Source organism: Ursus americanus, chromosome 2 (assembly GCF_024610735.1).
Source record: "Ursus americanus isolate L20-20 chromosome 2, mUrsAme1.1.p, whole genome shotgun sequence".
Taxonomy (NCBI): Eukaryota; Metazoa; Chordata; class Mammalia; order Carnivora; family Ursidae; genus Ursus; species Ursus americanus.
The window spans coordinates 25,607,080-25,632,272 of NC_142128.1; the positions used below are offsets into that span (position 1 = coordinate 25,607,080).

The window sequence follows — 25,193 nt, forward strand, 5'->3', positions numbered from 1 at the left end:
AACAAAGAATGAACAAGCCTTAGACTCAGAGCCTTGGTAGGCTACAATTCTAGCTAGAATTTTAATAACATTCATTTTTTTTACCCCATGATTCTTTAAATGGTTTCCTCTTTTTACAGAACAAGAAAAACTAGTCTGCTTCTACATGATAAAAATTAATTTTGAAATAAATTTTAAATATCTAAAGAGCGATATCATGTTAATAATAGTACAAGTGGCAAAAATCATGCACGTGGTACTCAAATGGCTAAACTGCAGGAAGTATGAAGTTCTTTCTTTTATCCTAATAGCAACCCTATGAGGTAGATGCCATTTTTATCTCTAGTTTACATGTTGGAACCTATGACGCAGACAGGAAAAGTGACCCAGCCAAAGTCACACAGGCCTCTTCAACCCAGTTCTACCTAGCTGCAAAATTTGAAATCTCACCATGTTGACTGATCACGAAGTTTGCTTCCAGAATCGGAAATTTTCAACCTGGGAAAGCATCTCTTAAGAAGGCTCCAGTGACTGGTGGCTTTAGAAATTAGCTTCCACATATATGGTTGACCCTCACCTGCAAAGTTAAGGCAAGCACTAAATTCTCTCTCCAAGCCTCCTGCAGCTTCTCCTCCCACAGCATCAGCTATAGAGAAGCAGAGTGGTACTAGAACTCGATGCTGCATTGTAAATTAGTCTCTTAGATCAGGAATGCGGAGTCCCGGGGATGACAGTGCTGTTCCGGGGAAGACAGCCTTCTTCGGTGCTCAGGTATTCAGGACATTCTGAAACTTTCCTGAGCAGGACAGTTCATTCCTCTGCCCCCACCTAGCCGGCCCAGCCACTCAGATTGCCTACCTGCTGGCCTTTCTAGCTGCTCTGCTTCAGCCTTCATTGCTGCTTGGCAGAACCGGCCTTATCTGTACATTGATGAGTCATGCTTTCTGTACATTTCAATGTTTTATCCCTGCGGGGAAGATTCTGGTAAGTACCTTCACTCTCACTGCTCTTAATACACCATGCCTCCCTCTTAGGACTATTTCTGAGGCTCTTAAAGAAAATTGAACTTTTCAGCAGTTAGAATGCAGTGGTTGGAAAAAAAAAAAGAAAGAAAGAAAAAGAAGAAAGAAAGGCTCCAGGATGAGGGGAATGTTCTCATGATAACCTGGCTAGAAAGAATATTCAAACCTCTCATCTTCTAGTTTGACAACCTGAGTATCTGTTCTAGGTGTTATACAGCGTATGAGAATTCCTGGCCTCTGAAATGACACAAATTAGAGGAAAATGTATTTGGTAACTTTTTACTCACACAACACATAGACATGATGTCAACAAAAAGTTACTTTTAATGTCTTTTCTGGAGCTAATTGTCAATTATGCAGGGAGTGGCATGAGAGTAAGAGTTATCAAGGTTGCCTTTGTGTTCCAGCTGTGATACGGTATGTGACCATGGGTACCTCACTTAACTTCCCTGGACCTCAATTCTCTCATCCGTAAAATGCAGGAATTGGATAGAATCATCTCTGTGGGTATCACAATTCTCAAACACTAGGTAATCGTGTGGGTACTTTGTTCTCTCCAGGCCATGGATTTCCCATGTGTAAAATGAGCTAATTAAGCTCTGACCACTTCACACAGGTAATGCTAAGGATTAAAATAAAATGGTGTACATGGCTATATTTGTTAAAAGTAAAGTTCTATCAATTTTTAAGTGTTACTGTAAAGACAACAAAGATCACTGGCTGAGCAATGCACATCCTTGCTAGCAACAGAATCCTCTCTAACTTAAACTAAGGGAGGTTAGGTTTTCTGGGAGTTTTTTGTTTTTGTTTTTGAGAAGTACTCCTCACCTCTCTATATAGCCTTATCTAGACTATCTTTATGGGGTTTATTTTTAAAAATTATAGTAAGAGCATTTAACTTGAGATCTCCCCTTTTAACAAAAATGTAAGTGTATTATACTGTTAACTATAGGCATGACGTTAAAGGTAAGATTTCAAGAACTTAGTCATCTTGCATTAACTGAAACCTTATGCCCCTTGAACAGCAACTCTCCAATCCCCCTTCGCTAGCCCCTGGCAATCACCATGCTACTCTCTGCTTCCATGAGTTTGGCTATTTTGCAAGGGGAATCAGGTAGTATTTATCTTTCTGTGACTGGCTTATCTCAATCAGTATAATGTCCTCAAGGTTCATCCACGTTTTCACATATGGCAGGATTCCCTTTTTTTCTAAGGCTGAATAATACTGTGCTGCTACACTACATATACTACATTTTCTTTATCCATTCACCCATAAATAGACATTTAGGCTGTGGCCACATCTTGGTGATTACGAATAATGCTGCTACGGTATGGGAGTGAGGACGTACTGGAGGGCTCACTGGGAAACAGGAAGCCATAGATTTGAGAATGGGCAGGAACAAGAACCACAATAATGGCCCCAGGGCAATTGAGTCCTGCCAGACAGTCCTCATGGAGACGAATGAAATCCAAATTCTTCTCCTGCCATTGTTTCACTCATTCAAGATTCTGAGCATCAGAAGACAGACTCTATTGGCCAAGTTTAGGATGCCTGCCCTCCCACTCCTGACAGTCCTGAGTCAGAGGATCTGGCCCCTTCAGCTTCTGTAAATGAGTGGCAGGCGCCTGAATTTGCTCTTTCTGAGACCCCACCAGGCAGAGAGGATCACTCTCCAAAAGGAAATCAAGACCTGCTGGGAAGGGGAATAAGATTCTGCACAGCTCCTGAATATGAAAAAACTACCACCCAGAGATTTACTTAAATGCTCAAATTATCACAACATGTCACCCACCAATTACTTTTTGCCATCGCATATTTCCCTGCCTGATAGAAGACAGGTAGATTGGTGAGAGTAGTTTTATTTCTTTCCTCTATCTCCCCTCTCTCTTCTCTTCTCCACTCCCCCACTCCACCCACTCTTTCTGTCCCTCTACTCCTCTTTTCTCTCTCTTCCCCAACTTACTCCTGTTGGGTAAGGTGACAGGAGTAAAGTGAGGCTGAAAGGATACTCATGAGTCTCCTGGGTCTCTCTGAACCAGAGAGAAAAGACTGTTTTCCTCATGCTCAACCTCCTGGTCAATTACACCTCCCTCAAGCTGTCACGCAGTTGCACCCACACAAGACGTATATACAGACACACATACCCACATATGTGTACACATGTGTACACATGTACACACACTGCCCTCACCTTCGCCTCCCTCTTTCTCTCAGGCATAGTCCCTATTTCCTTCACCTCATCTTCAGTTGTTCTTCACCTCTTGATGAAATTTGCCCATGTGCAACTTGGACCTTTTCTTCCCCCACTGGACTGCAGGGGAGAGAGAGGCATGGAACTGTGGAAATATCCTCTTCCTGCTCTGTGGAAGTCCCTGACCTCTTCGACAGGTCAGTGGCAAGCAACAAAAGACTTTATCCAAATTCTGTGAGAACTGACGTGCCCCTCAAAGAACTGTAGTGAATGGCTATTGCAAGGAGCGCTGGCATGGATGGATTCTCAGCAGCTCAACAAGACATCCTCAACCACGAACCATGTACATGGAGTAAAACAAACACGGCAGAGAAACGCAATGCTACAGTTCTTATTGGAAAGCAAACAACAGCCTGCAGACAAAGACAAACTGGTCAAAGCTCTAGCAAAGCTGGCCAAGGTCAGGGGAGAACCAGGAGCATCAGGGGAAATGTCAGATACTATTTTGACAGCCTAATAGCAGGGAAGGAATTGTCTTCTGCAACAATTTCCAAGGCTGAATTTGTAAAGAACTGCAACACCACCAGATGGTGTTGGTTTTGACAATAGCTTGCAATAACCTACATGCCCAAGACATAGTACACAAGATATTCTACTACGAAAATTTTCAAGGATACACAAAAACTGAAAGAATTTTACAGTGAAAACTCATTTACCCATGACCTAGATTCTACTATTAACATCTCTTTGGGTTAACACATACCTATCCATTCTTCTCTCTAGCCGTCGATCCATTTGATTTTTGGTACACTTCCCAGTTAGTGGCACACAGTCGTACACTTCACCCCAGGGCTTCAGCATGCACACCACTAATCAGACCTCAGTATTTGTTTACAGCGCATATACAGGGTATTTTTGACGTAAAAAATAAAACACAAGGGTTAAGGAGAGGGAGGGATAAATGGGTGAGGCACAGAGGATTTTTTAGGGCAGTGAAAATACTCTTTGTGATGCTGTCATGGCGGATACATGTTCTTACACATTTCTCCACCCACAGAATATACAATACCAAGAGTGAACCCTAATGTAAAGTAGGGATCTGGCTGATAATGATGCATCAGTGTAGGTTCATCCGTTATGACAAATGTACCACTCTGCCTGGGGACACTGATAACAAGAGGGTCTATGCATGTATGGGGGCAGAGGTTATGTTGGAAATCTCTGCACCTTCCACTCAATTTTGCTGTAAACCTAAAAATACTCTAAAAATTAAAGTTTATTTTTTCTCGTTTTATAAATAAAGTCTTTTAATTAAATAGATAACTGAAAATGTAATAAAATATATGACCTATCTCTAACATGATTAGCAAACTGGCATCCCACAGGCTGAACTCAGTGTTGGTTTTGCCTGCCCAGCATCTATTCTCATTCCTCTTGTTACAGAATCCCATGTTTCCTTTGAATAAATGGTAGTCCTTGTGGTTTGGGAAGAACTGACCCCTTCTCTTGGCTCCATCACTAGGCCCATTAGCCTCACCTGGCCAATCAATGAAGTTCTGGTTGGCTACAGTTCTGGCTGGAAACACAATTCAATGATGAGTTTAGTTGAGATGGGCACATAGGTCCAGTTGGTCCATTGAGAGCCTTCCCCAGGACTCACGCTGAAATTCCCTCTCAACTCAGGTTACTAATCCAACAGGATAAATCCAGGGATGCTGGTGTCCATCTTTTTTATGATGTTGTAAGAAGCTGCTTAAGAATGCAGCTAATGCAAAGCAAAGCAAAGCCCATAAGTAGAAAGGGGCAAGTACTTTTTGCTCCTGGATCCAGCCAGGCCTAAAGTCCAGCAAACTTTTGAATTTTTCGGTTATAAGGATTAACACATTCTTTTTAAAAAACTAAATAGTTTGAGCTTTTTTCTTACAATTCCAATTTAAAAAAAAGTCCTGGTTGGGGCGCCTGGGTGGCATAGCGGTTAAGCGTCTGCCTTCGGCTCGGGGCGTGATCCTAGCATTATGGGATCGAGCCCCACATCAGGCTCCTCTGCTATGAGCCTGCTTCTTCCTCTCCCACTCCCCCTGCTTGTGTTCCCTCTCTCGCTGGCTGTCTCTATCTCTGTCGAATAAATAAATAAAATCTTTAAAAAAAAAAAAAAAAGTCCTGGTGATTATAGTTACTATAGATTCATACCCAAGTCTGGGTTCAAGGCCTCAACTGTTAACAGGTACACTACATACACTGCAATTAGGTTCTGAACTGAAGATTCAAAAAGGAGGGAAACTTACTCTGCCCATGAGGTGATCTGAAAGGAGAGGTAGGAGAGGTAACGAATAACCCTTGAGTGGGGACACAATGTGGTAGGTGATGGGAGAAGATAGGTGTCAGTGTCAGGGAAATGCAAGGGACTTGGAAAAGCTTGGAGGATGAGGTGACCCTTAAGAGGAGCCTTGTAAAGTGAGGAGAAACCAGAGAACAAGTTACACTCTTATGGGAGTCAGGAGTACAGAGTGGGTCAGCGGAGTGGTCCTAGGGAGGTCCAACCCCCTTTCACCAAACTTCCCATCCAGAACAATCTGTCATAATCACTGTGTGTGTGTCTCTCCCTATCAATCCGTCTATTCATCCATCCTCTCTGTGCCTCTCTCCACATCTCTGTCTCTGTCTTTTTCTTTTCCTGTCTGTCTCTGTATATGTGCCTTTCTCTGTCTCTGTCTCTCTCTCTCCCTCCCCTTCTTTCTCACCCCTCGCTTCATGCACTCACTCTTCTAGCTTCCAGGATGCAGTCCACTCCATCATCAGTACCGCCCTAGTCCAAGCCACCATCATTTCTCACATGTCCAACCTGACAGCTTCATAACTTGTCTTCCCACCTCCGTTCTTGCTTCCCTTCCATCAATCCTCCACCTCCCTGACAATGCGAATGTTTTAAAATGCAAATCTAATCATGACACTCCCCTGCTTAAAACTAGGGATAAGACCAAACTCCTTGACACAGCCTGCAAGGCCCTTCCCATTCTCCAACCACATCCAGCTCCATGCACCGCATGCCCCCCCACTCACTGCATTCCAGCCTCCCTCACCTTCCAGTTCTTCAAAAAGTCCTTCTCTATCCCACCCCAGGGCCTTTGCATGTGCTCCTTCCGCAGACCGGGGATATTCCCCTCACCTCCAGCCCCACATCCCTTTACCTAATTAACACTTACTCATCCTTCACTTTTCATCTCAGATTCAAATATCACTTCCCTGAGAAGCCTTCCCTGATTGCCATACTACATCAGATCTCACTGATACATGTTCTCTCATTCCTTTGGCTTTTTCTTTTCTTTTTTTAAAGATCTTATTTATTTACTTGACAGAGAGAAAGCACAAGCAGGGGGAGTGGCAGGCAGACGGAGAGGGAGAAGCAGGCTCCCTGCTGAACAGGGAGCCCAACACAGGGCTCGATCCCAGGACCCTAGGATCATGACCTGAGCCAAAGGCAGACACTTAACTGACTGAGCCACTCAGGCACCCCCCTTTGACTTTTTCTTGATAGCATTTATCCAAGTTTAGAATTGTGTGTGTGTGCATGTGTGTGTATCAGATGAATTGATTCATGCCTATGTCTTGTACCTAAGATTCAGGAAATCAGAGACCATGTCAACTTCTTACAACAACTGTATACCCAGAACTCAGTACAGTGTCTAGCACACACTTCCAGTTTATTACAGTCCCCACCACTACCTTTTGCATTTCCAACTCTAAGTTGTGTTAGTTACAATTTATGTTTGTGCTGCCATTTTTCCTAGAGAAAAGAATTATTCCTTTAGACCGCTGCCTCCATCAAACAGTAGAGAAATGGGGGCTACACCAAGAAGGCCAAGTGTTTCCAGGAAAATGGGAGACAGCATACTTCTTTATGGAAGTAAAGAATGTACAATAAATAGATCTATCTCACTCATGTTTATTACCCGTCCAGGCATATAGGCATTTGAATTTTCAACCCCTCCTCCCCAATATTTCTTTTTTTTTTTTTTTAAAGATTTTTATTTACTTATTTGACAGAGATAGAGACAGCCAGCGAGAGAGGGAACACAAGCAGGGGGAGTGGGAGAGGAAGAAGCAGGCTCATAGCGGAGGAGCCTGACGTGGGGCTCGATCCCATAACGCCGGGATCACGCCCTGAGCCAAAGGCAGGCGCTTAACCGCTGTGCCACCCAGGCGCCCCTCTCCCCAATATTTCTATTATATTAATTCATTTATTCATTTAAGATTGATTTCTGTTCATCCACCTCGTACTAGGTATGTCCTTGGCATGGGGGGAATAGAGTGGAAAACACAGATGAAGTCCCTGCCCTTAAGTCACACGGGACCTGCGTTACAGTGTGCATTACAGTGTGACAGTTTCCTGTTGTATGCCTGTCCTTCCACTAAGTGGAAGTGGTTCCAGCACAGGCTCTGGAGCCAGACGACCTTGGACCTAATCCCAGCCAGGTGAACTTGAGCAATTTACTAAACTTCTCTGTGCCTTGGTTTCCTCACCTATAAAATTGGGCTAATAATTGTACTTCCCTCTAGTGTTACTGTGAGGATGTAATGAGTTAAGACACAGCTGTCTCATCATAAACCCCTAGTAAATGTTAACTCTTATTTCCCACCTCTGGATCTTAAGCAGGACCAGCTTCATGGGTATGTGACCTGCACAGGCACACAGGGCCCCATACTTAAAAGGGTTCCAAGCTTGGTTTAATGCTCTGCTGTTGCTGCCCTAAAATTCTTAATTTTTGAACAAGGGACTCTGTCTTTTCATTTATGCATTAGGCCCTAAAATGATGGAGCAAGTCCTGATCAACACACATTAAAAGTCTGTTGAAAGAATGAATAAGTGAATGAATTTCGCTAACCACAGTTGATGCTCATCTTACAGAGCCAGTCAAGTAGCTCAGGCCTTGAGCAAAATTAAACTGACTTTGTTGTTGACTCAACCTGTCCCTTTCCCCAGGACTAAAAGCCTGACATAGGACCTTAAAGTTCTTCCCATCTAACCCATCCATTTCCCAGGAAACTTTGACTTTGACAGGCTGCCAAGGTTCTCCATGGAGCCAGCAGAATACTCCATCCAATTCCCCCATTCTCCAGATCAGAGTCTGCACTGTTTCCATCTATTTCCTCTTGTCCCGTTCAACATCTCTGAAACAAGGCATACCTGGTTTCTTTCATCCCCATTTTACAGATGGGAAAATAGAGGCTCAAAAAAAAAATAAGGTCCATCAAGATTCCCCATGCAGCCCTTTTCCTCTGCCCAGCCAAGTTTCTAGTTTTATAAAGAGTTTCTAACTAGATCCTCAGAATCCAAACCACACAAATTATTTTTAGAGTGGCTAGTCAGACATGATAATTACATGCTAAATCTGAGACTGTGCCCCCCAATTCTCAAAGCATCCCACATCCTGACACTCTGGCCTGCAAAGACAAGCATAGATAAACTCATCTCCCCATGCCCTGCATGCCCTAGGTCACTAGGTGCTGGGGCCTACCATTCTTTCAATGTTTACTAAGAGTCTGCAACATGCAGGCACAGTACAGAAGCTGGTGATGCAACTGTGAACAAAACAGACAAAAGGCCCTGCCTCTCCAAGAGGGGAAACAGATAAGAAACAAACTAATTAAATAGACTGCATATGGTATGATCATGGTGCTGAGCACTATAAAGAAAAATTAAGCAGGGGAGGAGCAGAGGAAGTGAGCATTTTGGAGTGTAGTAGTGGAGATTTCAATTTTAAGTAGGATTGTATGGGAAAGACCTGAAAAAGGTGAAGAGGCAAGTTAGTACAGCTTTCCGGAGAAAGAGCACTCCAGACAGAGGAACTAGCCAGTGCAAAAGCCCTGAGGCATTATCCTTGATTCACAATGTTGAGAGGTCCCTGAATAGATTGGTGAGCTTAGTCAAAGCACATACATTCCCCTTTTAGCCCCAGCTTCTCATCTCAGTTTGGCACCTGCATACAAATCTAATCTACTGGATTGTGAACCATTATTTACTGGACCTCTACAATGATACTGCTTTATTTATCAACACAGTGAAGTTTTTGTTTTGTTTTTGTATAGGGTAGTCACATTTAAACGAGAGACTTCACAACAAAATTTCAATATCCAACTTGGCTTGGGATATCAGACCTGTGCTCATTGGGCCCACATGACTCTTTGTAATAATCTGTCCCTTTCAGGGGTCACAAGAGTCTCTCTTCATCACAGACCCAGCCAGACCCAGCAGATCCCTCTCTTATGCAGACTGCCTGGCCCTGGCTGCACTGGAGTTTGCTACCACCCCAACCTTCAATGCCTACCTTGGGAAACCCCTAACAATGATGGGGAATGCACATGCCCCTTGCTGGGCATAAAAAGCAGGGGTCTCCTCCATCTTAGGAGACCTGAAAGAGGATGGGGAAAGCCCAGCCAGTTCCTTCTCCCCAGGAATGGATGTGCGGGCGGGGGGCAAATGCAGAAGAGAGAGAGGTCTTAGGCTTCTCTGCCTCTCCTCGGTATTTCTACAGAATCTAATTCTCACACATGCCATCTTGAGCCCCAGATTTCTCTCCCTACACAAATCTGCTGTGGCCTCTAGAAGAGCCACACTAGGAATTCTCCACCCTCCTACACTGAGGAAAAAGGGGGGTGCCTCTTCATCCCAACTCTCCAAGACTGCCTAGGTCCCACTTGCTGACCTCTGCTATACTTCACACAACTTTCAAACACTAGACAACCCCTAGATGATGCCCACATGGGTTTCTGTGTGTCTGGTATGTCATGTGAGTGTGGTCTTTGTACACGTTGATAAAGGTGCTCCTGTATTTTCATGTGTCTGGGTGAGGGATGAGAGGGCCTCCGCATGCCTGCGTGAGTGCGCTCACATGACTGGGTATTGTGTGTCTTTGTGTGAGCTTGGGGGATTGTGTGTGAATGGTTGCAACATCCTTATTCCTGACAGAAGGTCTCAGTGTGGCAAGCTTCTCTTAGCCAGCCTGCAACCCCTTCAAAGGCACTCCACTCAGGGACCGTCTACCTCTGGCCTTCCCCAGAATCAGCACACGCACTGAGACGCATGCACACTTCCTTTCAAGCGCAGCTCCTCTGGCCCGGGAGAACGGACAACCCTTGAGCATCCTCGCTCCGACAGCTTCCTCTTGCCCCCATGCCCTAGGTGGAGAATCCTCTATATGGAGATGGACTCGGAGCACTGGCAAGGGGGAAGAGAAGTGGCTAGGAGGAGAGTCGAGAAAGGCAAACTGAGGACACGCTGGAGGAGTACGGAGCCGCTGCAGGAGAAGCAGGTCCCACCCACACCACGCCCCTCCCGCAGAGGGTGGAGAAGGGGTAGTCGGTTCCCACCCGGGTCTTCCTCTGGGGTTCCCAGGTCTCACTCGTCTCCTGAAACTGGAGCTGTGAGAAGCAGCTTGGACCCCCTCCTCCCATGCATCCACCACCCCCCCACCCCCTGCCCCATCATCCGCGTCCAGGCAGTTGCTGATTGGCTGCGGGGAGCAGCGTCCCAGCTTCCCGTCTCCAAGGCGGGAGCCGAGCAGGTCCGAGGTGGGAGGCGCACTAACCGGCTCTGGGAGCCCCTCCCGAGTCCCTGCGCCCAGCGCCCAGCGCCCTGTGCCCTACGCGAGGGCCGTGCCAGGACTCCAGGCAGGCAGGTGCGGAGGGAGCAGAGGGGACCACGGCCAAGGGTAGAAGCAAGTCCTGCGGGAAGAGAGGCGCTGCTGCTCCAGCTGCTGCCTCCGCCGCCGCCACCACCGAGCCAGCGTCCAGAGCGGGCTGGCAGGCCGGGCGCGGAAACTAGAGGAGCGAGGGGCGAGCTCATGGAGCACACGCACGCCCACCTCGTAGCCAACAGCTCGCTGTCCTGGTCCCCCGGCTCGGTCTGCGGCTTGGGCTTCGTGCCCGTGGTCTACTACAGCCTCTTGCTGTGCCTCGGTTTACCAGGTGAGGAGCTTGCGGGAGAGGGAGGAAGCCAGGAGCCCCAAGTGCGGAGCAACCCTGCCCAGAACCCCCAGGCCTCGATATCCTCGCCGTGCGATCCCTGGCGCTCCCTCTGAAAAAAGTTTAAGCCCTAAGGGCAACTGCGGACATTTCCAGAATGGGGGAAAGGAAGTTGTTGTGGCCTGGCGGGGACTCTCATCTGTTCGTGTGTGTGTGTGTGTGTGTGTGTGTGTGTGTGTGTGTGTGTGACGAGCGTGCATAGCAGCTGATGGGCATGGTGGGAGTATGGGTTGGTGTGAGTGTGCCCGTGGATTAGAGTATTTGCATGCGCATCTGAAGGGATCTGTGTCCCTGAGGGTGCCCAGTGGGGGGCCGTGTGTGAGACTTGACCGCACGTCTGGACAGATGGCTTAGTGGGGGCTTCACTTCTCCTGCCACCCCCCACGTCCACCCCAGCCCAAGGAAACCTCTGCCCCTCTGCCCCATCGCGTGTCCCTGCCTGATTCGAGGTGAAGCAGGAGACTCTGACACCCAGCACACTTTCTCTGGGGCCACTGGGAGGGAGCAAGGGAAGAGCCCCTGTGACCCCCTAAGCGAAGAACAGGTCTCCAGGCAGGCTAAGAAGGCTCAGGATGGTTCTGGGACCATGCTTTGGCCAGGGCAAGGATCCAGAGACACACACGGGCTGCCAAGGCCACCAATTCAGGGGGTCACAGTCTCCTTGAGGACATGCCTTGCCCCCTGGCTTTGCTTCCCTGTCTACCCACCCTGGGCAGCCGATGACTGCTGCAGATGTCTAACTGTTCCCACATCTTAACGTCCTCTCCAAAGTGTGGCTGAGACTCATGCAGAATTCCTGAAGAGAGCTGAGCTGCTGGGGGCTGGAGGCTGCTTGCTGTTTGTGAGAGAAGGGGAGGGGTTTCCTGGGGTTTTAGCTTGAGATAAACCCTTCTTCCAGATAGTCCCTGAAACAGTCTGTGTGTAGAAAGATTCCTAAAGATCACTTGCAGAGAGCTGAGAGAGGGACAAAAGGAAGCAGAAAGAAAAAAAAAATCCAGTGTACAGCCTAGAATCACAGCATCATCTACCCTGTCATTCCGCATCCTAGGATCCTGGGAACTTGGGAGCTGGATTTCTGAGAGGCTTGCTGAGATTTCCTTTTCAAAACATTCAACTTGGTGGTCAGGGACCCTGATAAGGTTGTTTAAATAAATCCCCCTCCCAAATTTTGGCAGGCACGAGAAAGCATAAGTTTACAATCATCAAACCCCTCTCCCAGCGAGTGATGAGGTTTTTATTACTAACTAATCGTTCTGGCTGCCCTGGGAGACGCTCAACCTCTGATTCGCCCTGCTGGGGCAGCAGCACGTGTCCTTTAATTACCTTGAGCAGGAACTGATTTCAGTCCAGTCCCCATCTTCCCCTGTCAGCCCTTCTGAGCCTCTCCCAGACCTCTCTTAAGGTGAGTGAGTTTTTGAGAAGGTTGGTTATTGGTGACACTTGAAACAGAGAAGTGACAGGCCCCCTTTTGCCTCCAGCTCTCACATCAGAATTAGACTGACCCCTCCACCTTCACCCCTCCATCTCTTCTGCTGACTAAAGTAGCCACTCTTTCAGGCTTTTCTCCTGAAAACCCTTTAAGGGACAGACATAAAGACAAGGGGAGGCTCCAAGGATCCAGAGCAGGAACATGAGGATGAGCACAACAGGGGAAAGCTCAGACCTTCAAACACCTCAAGGTGGAAGACAAGGTACCTCACATCTCCACAGCATAACTCCTATGCCACCTAGGGCCTTTTGAACCCATAGCATTGGCACCTATTGTGTGCCAGGCAGTGCTAGGCACAGGATTGTCAAGGCTGAGTCCAGGATCTGAAGACTTAAAATAGGGAGGGATTGGGATGAGAACTTGGAAGGCATTCATGTGTACTAAGAGTTGTGACCACCTACTATGTGCCAAGTGCTAAAGAGGTGCCTAAGGGACTTGGGGATCCCTAAGGTACAGTCCCTGAGTTCAAGGACCAAGCATTCTGGAAAAGGATGATTGAGAGGCCAGGCTTGCGGGAAGACCATGGGCTGATAATGGTTTTGTTAATGGCTTGCAAGGTGGTTCAAAGGTAAAATCCTTAAGCCATTCTCAGATCCATAAGGGCAGGCAAGTATGTCCTAGTAACTAAGAATGCAGACTGTAGAATGAAGCAGAGCTGGGTGTTAACATGTGGACCTTCTGTGACTCCGTGCCTCAGTTTCCACATCTGTAAAATAGGCATTAGGACAGCCGCTAACTCCTGGAATGATGTCGAGAAATAAAAATGTTGATGGAGATGATGGTGCAAGTTAAGCACTGAGCTCAGGGCCTGACACACCACACACTGATTGCTGCTGTGGTGCTGCAGTTGTAGTCATCACAAAGCTGATCTGGTTGTAAGGAGGGGGGCTGCTTGGCATGTGAGCCAGAGAAGGCCCTGGGAGCCATAAGTAAAGCACTTAGCTCAGCGCCTTACTCCTCCTGCTGAGCTCACTACAGTATTCCCCTCCCCACCCCCAGCCACCAGCAATTAGCAAACCTTCATTACCCTGCTACTGACCGGGATGCACAGCTATGCTGGGTGTGAAGTAACAGACCACAGGGCTTTGTAATATTGTTGAAAACTGAGATTTTAATTGAATCACTTTTCCTGGCAGTGGACTCACCCCATTTCCAAATTCTCACAGGGGTGGTTGAAAACATGGGTGGGAATCAAGGGGTGGATGGGGAGTGGCTGAGTGTTTGGCAATAGGGGAGCCATTAACTAGGAGAAAGCACAGATGTTTCTTACCACCTTCAGTCTCTAGACTGAAAGGAAGAGCTTGGGAACAGCCATGTGGTCCAATACTCTGCCTCTAGGAATGGCCCCAGACAGTCTAACTTAACTGGTCTGGAGTGGGTCCCAGGGGGTCCTAATGTGAAGTATGGGCAGTTAAGAACTCTTAAGAACTTAAGAACTCTTAAGAATCTGCCACTTAAGAACTCCTAACTTTCTATACCATAATTTTTCCCACCTATAAAATAAGGGTAACAGCAGTACCTACTACCTACACAGATAGTGTATATTAAATAAGATTGTCTATATAAAATGGCTTAGCACAGTGCCTGGATTGAGGAAAGCACTTACTAGTGCCTTCTCCGCAGTGAATCTTTTTCTATGTTAAATGCTTAGATTACTTCACTTAATCCCCACCACATCCTTGTGACTTGTACATGTCTCTGAACCCATTTTACAGATGAGCAAACTGAGATTCAGAGAAGTGGAGTATCTTGTCTATAGTCACACAGTCTAGTCAGCATGCAAACACCTGCTCTTTCAATTGCACCACAATGCCTTCATTATTGCCAGGAAGTTCTTTTAACTAACCTTAGTCCTTCATGCTGTGTGCTCAATGGAAAAAACTGGTGTCCCAGCTGTCCCTAAAACTGTCTCTTTTCTCCTCAAGTAAGCAAGATGTTTCTAACCTTTCAAAATGCATACAATAAGCCAGCCAAACTAACAAGGTAGAGTTGGGGACACTGATGGGGCCAACTGAGACAAGACAGTAAAAAGCAGAAGGCAGTAGAGGAGGAAGAGATGAGCCTGGTGCCTGGGGGAAGAGAGCAGCAGGCAGGACAGGTGAGCCTGGCTGATAAGGAAGGAGCAGCGCAAAATTAAACTGAGATTTGAAAGATATTTTTTAAATTTTACCTTCTAAAAGGCACCAGGGATGTTAAAAGAGACAAGGTAAGGAAGATGATAGCCTGAAACCACACACCACCCAGCAGATAGGAGCATTTACGCAACTCCCAACAGGGCAGCCAGTAAGTAGGAAAAAGCACAGGTAATACCTGTCTGTGAGGGTCGGTGAGAGATGGAGATGAGTCTGTCATCTGGCAGATAGTCAGTGCTATGACACACAGTAGTTAGAGTTGTTATTAAGCAGGGGTGGGAAAATGGTGACCAGTAAGATGGACCGAGCAACTCCAGACATGTTCTCACTCACCTGTAAACATCTTTCGAGAAAAATATGGTAAACAGGTTAAGAATATATGGTCTGGTGATAGACCTCTGGGTTCTGAGTCCTGGCTTTGCTACTTACAAGCTATGTGATCTTAGGCAAGTGACTTTAACTACTCTGTGCCTCACTTTCTCCATCTGTAAAATGGGATGATGGTAATAATGACACATATCTCACAGAGTTGCTATGAGGCTTCAGTGGGTTATTCACTTAACACACTGCCTGCCACACAGTAAGCACTTTATAAGTCATTTTTTCATCATTTAAAAATTAGGAAAATTAAGGAAAAACTCTCAACTTGTTTTTTGACACCAGCTTTACCCTAATACCAAAACCAGACATTACAAGAAAACTACTGACCAATATTCCCCATGAACACAGACATACACAAAAAAAGTCCTCAACAAAATACTACCAAATCTAACTCAGGAATATATAAGAATGATAATAAACCAAGACAAACTTGGGTTTACTTCAGGAATGCAAGGCTGGTTCAACATTTGAAAATCATCAGTGTGATCTACCATATTAAAAAACCTAAAAAAAGGAAATCCATATGATCTTCTCAACCGATGCAAAAAAGTATTTGACAAAATTCAACATCCATTCATGATAAAAATTTATCAAACTGGGAACAGAGAGAGAAAGAACTTCTTTAACCTGGTAAAGGGCATCAATAAGTAACCTATAGCTAACATCACATTTAATGATGAAAAATGGAATGTTTTCCCTCTAAGATCTAGAGCAAGGCAAGGGTATCTGCTCTTGGTACTCTGATTCAACAGCATACTGCAAGTTCTAGCTGGGCAAGAAAAAGAAATAAAAGGTATATGGAAGGAAGAAATTAAACTTTCTATTCACAGATGATATAATTGCCTTCAGAGAAAATCACAAAGATTCTACAAAAAAAAAAAAAAAAAAAAAAAAAAGCTCCTAAGAACTAATCATGAGTTCAGCATGTTTGCAGGACACATTGTTAATTTGCAATAACCTACTGTATTTCTATATATTAGCAATGAACAATTTTAAACTAAATACTGGATTTCCAAGTTCCCTTGAAAAACCAGAAGAACTAATATTAGGCTCATATTCCCAGACAGTTGGCTGTAGCTGAGGAATAGACTGCTTTCCTATACAGCTGCTTTTATGTGGTGTGTGCGTGTGCATGTGTGCACGCACATTATATAGGTAATGACATTCATAAAATTCAAAAACCGAAAAACATAAAAAGGCACACATTACAAAATCTCCCTACCATCCCTTTCCCCTGCTCACCAATTCCCAAATCCAACCCATCATCACCACCACACAGGTAACTAGGTCATCAGTATCTTTGTTTCTTATTTGTTTTTTCAGTCTTTTAGTGTATATATAAGCAAGTATGAATAGAGGATTTCAACTCTTTTTTTTTTTTACTCTCCTCAAAATGAGCACATTGTACACACTGTCCTCTGTCTTGCTCTTTTTCGCTTAATATATTAATCATCCACAATGGTATACTGAAGCCTTTTCATTCTTTTATGAAGCTGCGTAGTATTCCATTGTATATTTGCACCATAATTTATTTAATGGCTGTCCCTTTCAAAAGCACAGGGGCACTCTAATGTCAAAGTCCCTACATGCTGCACTTAACTGTCCTCTGTAACCTGTATGGCCCCTCTTTATGCACATTGGGCCTTAGGATCCTGGTTATAACAGTGGGAGAAAGAGCACTGCATGAGGAGCCCTGGATTCCAGGCTTGGCTCTGGCAATAATTCACTGTGTGAGTCTGTCAAAGACCTGGGGGAGCTGGGCTCTGCTTGTATAGCCCAGTTGGAGACATGGCCCATAGATGGGACACAAGCACCAACCAATGAAGTAGCTATGCTGGAAGCTGGCTGGGCTGACCTTGGGCTAGAGTCCAGACCAATAGCTTTGTTGACCTCGCCCCTGTGTGATATCTGTAGTGAACCCATGTTGTCATTTTTGCTTTTGAGGTTGAGTATAAAATGCATTGCATTAGAACTGAATGGACATGGATTTGGATCCTGTATCTTATCTGTGTCTGCTGTGTGATCTCAGATATGATACTCCACCTCTCTGAGCCTTAGTTTTCATTTGTAAGAAAGCAGTCACCCAAGTTCAGCAGTTAAGCAAAGGGTCTCTAATGTCAAACTGCCTGGGTTTGATTCCTAGCTTCCCTACCTGCTAGTCTGTGACCTTGGGCAAATTTCTCACCCTCTCTCTGTCTCAGCCTCATCAGTGAGATGGGATCATAGGGTAGTTGTGAGGATCAAATGAAATTGTAAAAATGTATAGCACTATTCTTGGCACATGTGCACTCTCAAATAGAGTAAGAGTTCAGTAAATGTTATTAATCTTCTGTGTCTTGCATTGTTGTGGTGGTAATCCCAAATAAAATATGCAAAGACTTCTCATGTTCCCTCAAACATTGTGGGAGCTCAATAAATAGGTGGCATTGTCTGACATGTCAACAAGCCTTGTAAATCCCCTGAAGCCACACATTACTTTATATATAGGTCTTTTCCATAACTGCACAATTCCATTCAAAGTACTCCCACCAGGAATGAAACTCTCTGCCCTGGAAAACTAGGAAAGAATTATCCAATGGATTAAGCAATCAATTCCATCATAAGCCTAAGGAATTTGTACCTCTCAGAGAGTTGACTGTGGTTCAGTGAAACCTCCAGAAATACTGTCAGTCCAGAACATGAAACCTTCTTCAGCTAAAGTTGATAAAGGATCTGACAAGCACCCAGCAAGACTGCCCTGCATGCTGCAGCCAGGATCATGAACAGAAGCGAGGTGGGGAGGTAAACACAGACCCTGACACTGAACTTCCACGTGATCTGAACTATGTGGGCAATGCTGATAGGGGATGCCAGCCCTGCAGAAAGTACCTGAAATGCTAGGGGCAGGGGAAGGCAGGTGTCTTGCCTTCAAATACCTGCTAGGAAGATTCAGATAGTGTAAATGCACACAATGGCCCAGCTTTAAGAAATGCTTCACTTACCCAAAGAATCATGCTCCCCTGCTGTTTTTCTGAAAGCATGTGACTCTTTTGGTCTAATTTTCCCTCAGTGATAGAGACATATGTACCAAAATCACTGCACTTTCCTCTTAACAACTGCTAGTGCGTATGTTGCACTTACTATGTGCTAGGGATTCTTCAAAACATTTTACAGGCACTAACTCATTTAATTCCCCCAATGACCCTTTGAGGCATGTATAGTTATCATGCCCATTTTTCAGATGAGAATGTTGAGATACCCACAGTCACACAGCTACGAAGTGACAGTGATACTCAGTACTGCTGTCCAGCTTTATTGTAAGAAAATGGCAGCCCACACACAATGACAGCTGACAACGGACACTTGGGCTGGGTCACAAGGGATGGGGGTGACAGACAACAGGGAGAAGTGGGGACTGGGGGAGGTTAGAAAGTGTCACCAACACTCAGTTCTCCAGCCAATCCAGTGTTGCCAAATTCTTCCAAAAATCTAGGAATCCAGATTTTTATGTGAAATATCCCGATGTTTCAATGTTGGCAACTAATTCAAAAATTTTTAAAAACACTATGTGAGCCAGCACTGCATGAGCCAAACCACACATATCTGCAGGCTTGATACAGCCCACCAGGCTGCCAATTCACAAACTCCAGAGTGGGTAAAGCTTCAAGAAGCACCAAGAAATGCCAAGGGTGGGGGTCACAGTGGGTGGAGAAGAAAAACAAGATGCTAGGTGGAGGAGCAAGAAATAAAGAAGATGGAGACCCAAATATGTGACTAAATAAAAAAAAAGCAAGCATGCCAACTCAGGAAACCAGGGATTTGGCATGACTGGAAGAAAAGGTTCCAAGTACTACCACAAATTGCATGTTGACAATGTTCTGGAACACAAATCCACCATTTTTTGGTAAACGGAAGAGCCCTTAAAATCTGACAGCATGGTGGATTAGGGTGTGGGCTCACAGTCCCCACTGACCTGGATTCAAATTCTAGCCTCAAGACTTCCTATTGATGGGGCTCTGGCAAGTTGCTTGAACCTCTCTAAGCATCAGTGTTCCTCTCTGCAGAATGGGTTTAACAGTGCCTTTTTCACAGGGTGTATGATATAGACAAAATGAAGCAATGCATGGCTAGCAGGGACCCCAGTGTCTGCCACTCAGTGGCTGCTGTTTTATGAGTGCAAGCACCATCATTTTACAACAGGCGGAAACAGATTTTAGCCAAAGCTGCAGAGCTAGAAGTGGCAGTGCCTAAACCAGAACTTACTTTCCCAACTCTTATTTAGTTCCCTATTTACAAAATCACACCGCTAGTGGTCTCTTGAGGAAGCAAAGTGATAGGAGCAAAGGAGAAATGGGCTATGGAATTTTAGAGCTCAGAGTAATCATCTAAATTTTGGGGATTTTGTTGTTGTTATTATTGTTTTATGTAGGATTATTTTAGTGGCACAAGGCTGCATCATTATTAAATCCCTTTTCAGTTTTCTCAATCCTTCTGATTCTATGAAAGGATGAGTCTCATCTTGGTCGTAGTGTCTTTAACACCTTTTCATTTGCGCTAAATTTCCCTTTTCAACAGACACAGAGCAGGCCCAGGGCTCTGTATCTAGCTAAAATTTAAGGTCAGCCTTGTATTGTCATTGTATTTATTTTTAAGAATATCTTCTGTTTAGAGCAGGGAGGTGGGTTTCTGATTCAGGGTTGCTATATGTCCATTGCTGTCCAATACAGTAACTCCCAGCCTCGTGTGGCTATAGAGCACTTGACATTTGACTAGCACAACCCAGGAACTGATTTTTTTATCTGTTCATTTCAATTAATTTACAATTAAGCCTTGACACTCAATTCAGTTACTGGAAAATAACTGTATACTTGGAACAACTTGGGTATGTGAATCTAGTCTTTTCAACTGTATATTTTATGGCATCTAAACAGAGATCGAAGATTTCCACTGAAAGATTTAGCATCCATAGAGAAATGTGCTCAAAATGTAAAATACGTGCCAGACTCTGGATATTTAGTATGAAAAAAAATTAAATATCTCAATAATTTATACTGATTACATTTTAGATGAACACAGTTAAATAAAACATACTGTTAAAATTAATTTCACCTGTTTCTTATTTTCTTAATGTGGCTGCTAGAAAAACTGAGATTGCATATGTGGCTCACATTGCATTTATATTGGACAGCAGTATTTTTTAAAAATTTTTTGAAGATTTTATTTATTTATTTGTCAATTAGAGAGAGAGCAAGCAAGCAAGCACAAGCAGGGGGAGCAACAGGCAGAGGGAGAAGCAGGTTCCCCACTGAGCAGGGAGCCCGATGCGGGATCTGATCCCAGGACCCTGAGATCATGACCTAAGCTGGAGGCAGACACTTACTGACTGAGCCACCCAGGCATCCCTGGACAGCAGTATTATATAAGGTATAAATTCAGGGGGCGAAAAAAGGCAAATCACTTTAAAACAAAATGTTAAATAAATAATAGTACAGGGAACACAAGAATATGGCAAAAATCATAATGTTGGTGGGCAAATCACTACAATGTGGGGGGAGGCCTGATCTAGTACAATGCTCTTAATGCAGAAACTGAGGCCCTAGAGAGGACAAGGAATTTCCACCAAGGTTACATAGCTAACCAGGTGTGACCCTGACCCCAAATCTTTTTTTTTTTTTTAAGATTTTATTTTATTTATTTGACAGAGAGAAAGAGACAGGAAGCGAGAAAGGGAACACAAGCAGGGGGAGTGGGAGAGGAAGAAGCAGGCTCCCAGTGGAGGTGCCTGATGTATCAGGGGCTCGATCCCAGAACGCTGAGATCACGCCCTGAGCTGAAGGCAGACGCTTAACAACTGAGCCACCCAGGCACCCCTGACCCCAAATCTTTTAGATTCTGACCTATTAGATATCCCTATTGACCACTGCAATAGGGATAACTCTGCTGTCTCTACCCCACCAAGGGAAATGTAAGGAAGGGAAGATCAGGGTGTGGGGAGGATGTGGTTACCTTAGATCCTGGTGGGATTCAAAGTGAGGGAACTTCCCTGTATGGATAAAAGCCAGGATCTTTGCTTTTCTATCAAGTGGAGGCTGAATGACTCGGGCTTCTCCTGAGTAAAGGTTATGACCAGCTGAAACTACATTGAGAGTTGGGACTTTCAACCCAAATATGTTTTCATTTTGCCCATGGCAATAAAGAATGAGACAAGAAACCAGAAAGTGCAATTAGACAACTGCATTTGCATTTATTGATTCACTTACCCACCCACCTACCTACCCACCCACCCACCCATCCATCCATCCATCCATGTGCCTGGCACCACCAAGTACCAGGCACTGTGCTAGGCTCATGGCAAGCCTAAAAAGACCCGCCCTTTATCTGCGTGCTCATATGCATACACATGGGGAAGATCAACATGATCACAAACCTAAATAAATGTAAACAGTCATGTGTGAAAGAACATGAAGGAGAAGCACATGGTGATAGGAGAGCTTTTCATGGGGGAACTCGCCCAATGGGGAAGCCAAGGAAAGCTCCCTCAAGAGGAACAACTGGAAACTGAAGGCTGAGGCAGGGAAGAATGGAAGAAAGAGGCAAGGGGGACAGGCTTTGCAATGACTCGTAGCCAAGAGGGGACTGGTGTCACATATCGGAACAGAAAGAGGGTGAGTGTGGAATGCCAAAAAGGAGTCTGAAGACAGGAAGAGCACAGGGCATGAGATGCAAGCAGAGCAAACAGGAAGCCAGAGCTTTGTAGAAACCACACAAAGTGACCCTGATTTGGGAAAACACATTTTACAGTGTTGACTCCTTTTGACTTCTGGTATTCACCAGTAACTTCTTTTCTTTCCCCCCTCGTTTGCCAGAATGTTTAGCAGTTGAAGACCGGGGAATTGCTTTTCCACCAAAGACATTTCTTATCGTTTTCAGCTAAGTGCAGCAAAAACTATCAGCCACATCACTTCCCAGGAGGGACTCTCCACAGACCCACACACAGCGACATGCACACACACGGACATACAAAGACGTATGCATACACACAGACACAGAGACGTGTGCACACACAGACACACACAGGCACATGCACAGACAGACATACACCCACAGGGAGACACACACAGAGACATCCATGTGCATGCATGCATGCATGCATACACACACACACACACACACACACACACACTCCTCCCACAGTCAAAGGTATAGAATGGCCTGGTGATTCTGTTTTGGCTGCAGCCCTCTGCTTTTAGCATTCCTGGCCTCACCACCATGGTTCAGCTCCACAGAGCTGCTGACAAGATCCATCATCTGCATCTTGAACGAAAAGCAGTGGCTTCCCTGGAAGGTGGCAAAATGGAACAGCGACTGGAGAAAGAACTCAAGAGGGACCAATGCCATGAAGAGGGTAGGGATGGGCATTCCTTAAAGGAATCACAGGCCCACACTCCTGACCTTCACAGAGCCTGGTCTCACATCATGTCCGCCCTCCACACCCATCCAGAACACCACCTGTCCTGGCCAAAAGGCATCAGGAAAGTAATACTGGCTTAGGAATTAGGCATACCTGGGGGTTTGAGTCCCAGCACTGCAACTTTGCTAGCTGTGAGCTCATGAGCAGGTAATTTACCTTTCTTGGAGCCTCAGTTCCCTCATCCGAGAATGGCGGTGATCAGTGATAATACCACTTTATTCACTTAGCACATATATGTGGCACCCCTGTCATATGCCAGGCATCCATGTAGGCACTGGAGGGAAAACAACGAATGCCTGCACAGGTGTACGTTCTACCCAGGAGATAAGAGGTAAACAAGTAAACAGACGCATAAACAATACTATTTGAGACAGTGATAATGCTACCAGGAAAACAGCAGGATAAGGTGATAGGAAACTACATCAGATAGGATGGTCAGGAAGGGGCTCGCCAAAGAGCTGATGTCTGCACTGCTACTGGAACGATGGGAAGTAGTCGGCCACAGGAAGTGCAGGGGAAGGGCATGCCAGGCAGAGGGACCCACAAGGATAAAAGCTCAGAGGTGAAAATGAGCTGGAGTGAAGGGAGACTTGTGTGGCTGGAGTACAATGAGGAAGAGGGAGAGTAGCAGGAGATGAGGGGAAGAGGTAGACATGGGCTGGACTGTGGGGGCCTTCTGGTCCACAGTGAGGAATCTGGATTTCACTCTAAGTGTTGCAAGAAGAGATGGGAGCCTTTTAAGCAGCTGACATGACCTAATCTGCGTTTTTCAAAGGTCTTTCAGGCTGCTGTGGAAAAAAACAACAACAACAACAGTTGGAAGGTGGTTTAGGAGGGAAGCTGCAAGTGTGAACGATCTCTGGGTTCTGGTAGGACAGAGTCAGCAATACTTGTAGAGTGCCCAACACAGTGCCTGGCACACAGTAGGAGTGTGGGTCAAGGGTCATGTTCTCCAGTCCTACTCCTACTCCATCCATCATCACCTCGGTCTCCAAGTAAAACAGCGTCAGACAGGTGAAATGAGCAAACTAACAACGTCCTCAGACATCAAGGACGTCTGTGCCTGGCTCTCCAGGCACAGTGGCAAAGCGCCCGCAGCACAACAGAGAGCTATCATCTTGGTTGTGGCAGTGGGCAAGTCTTGCTAATGATCCAGCTGTCAGTCGCAAGAGTCCTGAACAGAGAGAAAGCAAGTGTGTGGACAAGAAGAAAAGGGTCACCTTCAGCACTGTCATTTGACAAATGAACAGGATTGAGTTCTGGCCAGCACAGTAGAGGGAGACTGTCACTGTGACTGCATTCAATTCTAATGACCCAGGGTACAGCAAGAAGAAGGCAGTGATGCCCCCAAGACTAAGGTGGAGACTCCAACACATCGTGAAAATGGGCAGAGAGACCTTACGGAAGAGGGAAGAAAATGGTGGTTTGCCTCTTGAATGTCCTGAGAGTTAGACCTTCTGCCCAGAAGAGGATGGTTTTGGGAAGTAAGAGGACTTTTTTTTTCCTTAAGCACTGTCAGCACCGAATGCTTTCCTCAAAATGCTAGTCAGATACATGCTGGTTAACATCCTTCTCAACCACCCTCATATAACCACCTGAAGAGGCCTGGACTAGGGGTCATAGCCAGTCAACAGCCGACAACCAACTGGAAACTCAGACCCCACAGAATGTGAAAGAAGTCTGTTGAAGGTTTTCTTAAAAAGCAGCACCTTGCCTATTAACATTCAGAGGCAATCTCATAAAAATTCAGGTTTCTCATGAGTCTTGGAAAATTTTAAAGGCTAGAAAAACTAAGCTCTCCCTGACTGTCATCAAGTGCCTAGAACCAAGTAGTCATAGCCTCCTTTAGATGGCGCTTGGGCCATCCAGCTCACCACAGTCCCCACCTTTCCCTATTATACCCCTAGCACAGATTTCTGTGTATATATACATATACACACATATACATACACCTAGCCTGCTTCTCTCACTTATTTTCCCTGCCTTGCTCCTATAGGATTTTAAATTTACTGTGTTATTTGCCTTCCTCAAATATGACTATCACACACACACACACACACACACACACAACACACACATCCCATATCCATTTATACTATCACACTTTTAGCCTCATCTACTCTTTCCAACCACACTAAATGTGAGCACCGAATGCTCTCCTGCAAGAAGGGAAATTGGTAAAAACCTGGATGTGAGATCCACTGGACTTTCCAGCTGTGTGCTGTTAACTTCTCTGAATGCCAATTTCCATATCTGTAAAATGAGGCTGAGTGTCCCCCCTGTTGAGGAGAATACATGAGACAACATACCTGGCACATGACAGGTGCTTAATAAATAGAAGATTTTTTTTCTTAAGACTGACAAGGATTTCCTTTCAGATTCCCACCTGGGCTCCTTCAGCTGCGTTAAGGATCAGGCTCCATTTCATAAGGCCCTACTTTGTGCCAGGGGTTCTAGGGCATAAGGATGGGGGAAAGAAAACATGAACATGACATGGCCCTGCCCTTAAAGAACTCACACTTCAGT

The 25,193-nt window shown here is 45.3% G+C and overlaps 1 protein-coding gene across 1 annotated transcript in view; it reads left to right on the plus strand.

Annotated features, from left to right (window-relative positions):
- The first annotated feature begins 11,034 nt into the window (after positions 1–11,034).
- Positions 11,035–25,193, plus strand: part of GPR139 (G protein-coupled receptor 139) — a 36,003-nt gene continuing 21,844 nt past the window's right edge. Inside the window, exon 1 of the mRNA XM_045770892.2 lies at positions 11,035–11,158. Within this exon, the coding sequence (XP_045626848.2) occupies positions 11,035–11,158 (124 nt within the window). The remainder of the gene's footprint in view (positions 11,159–25,193) is intronic.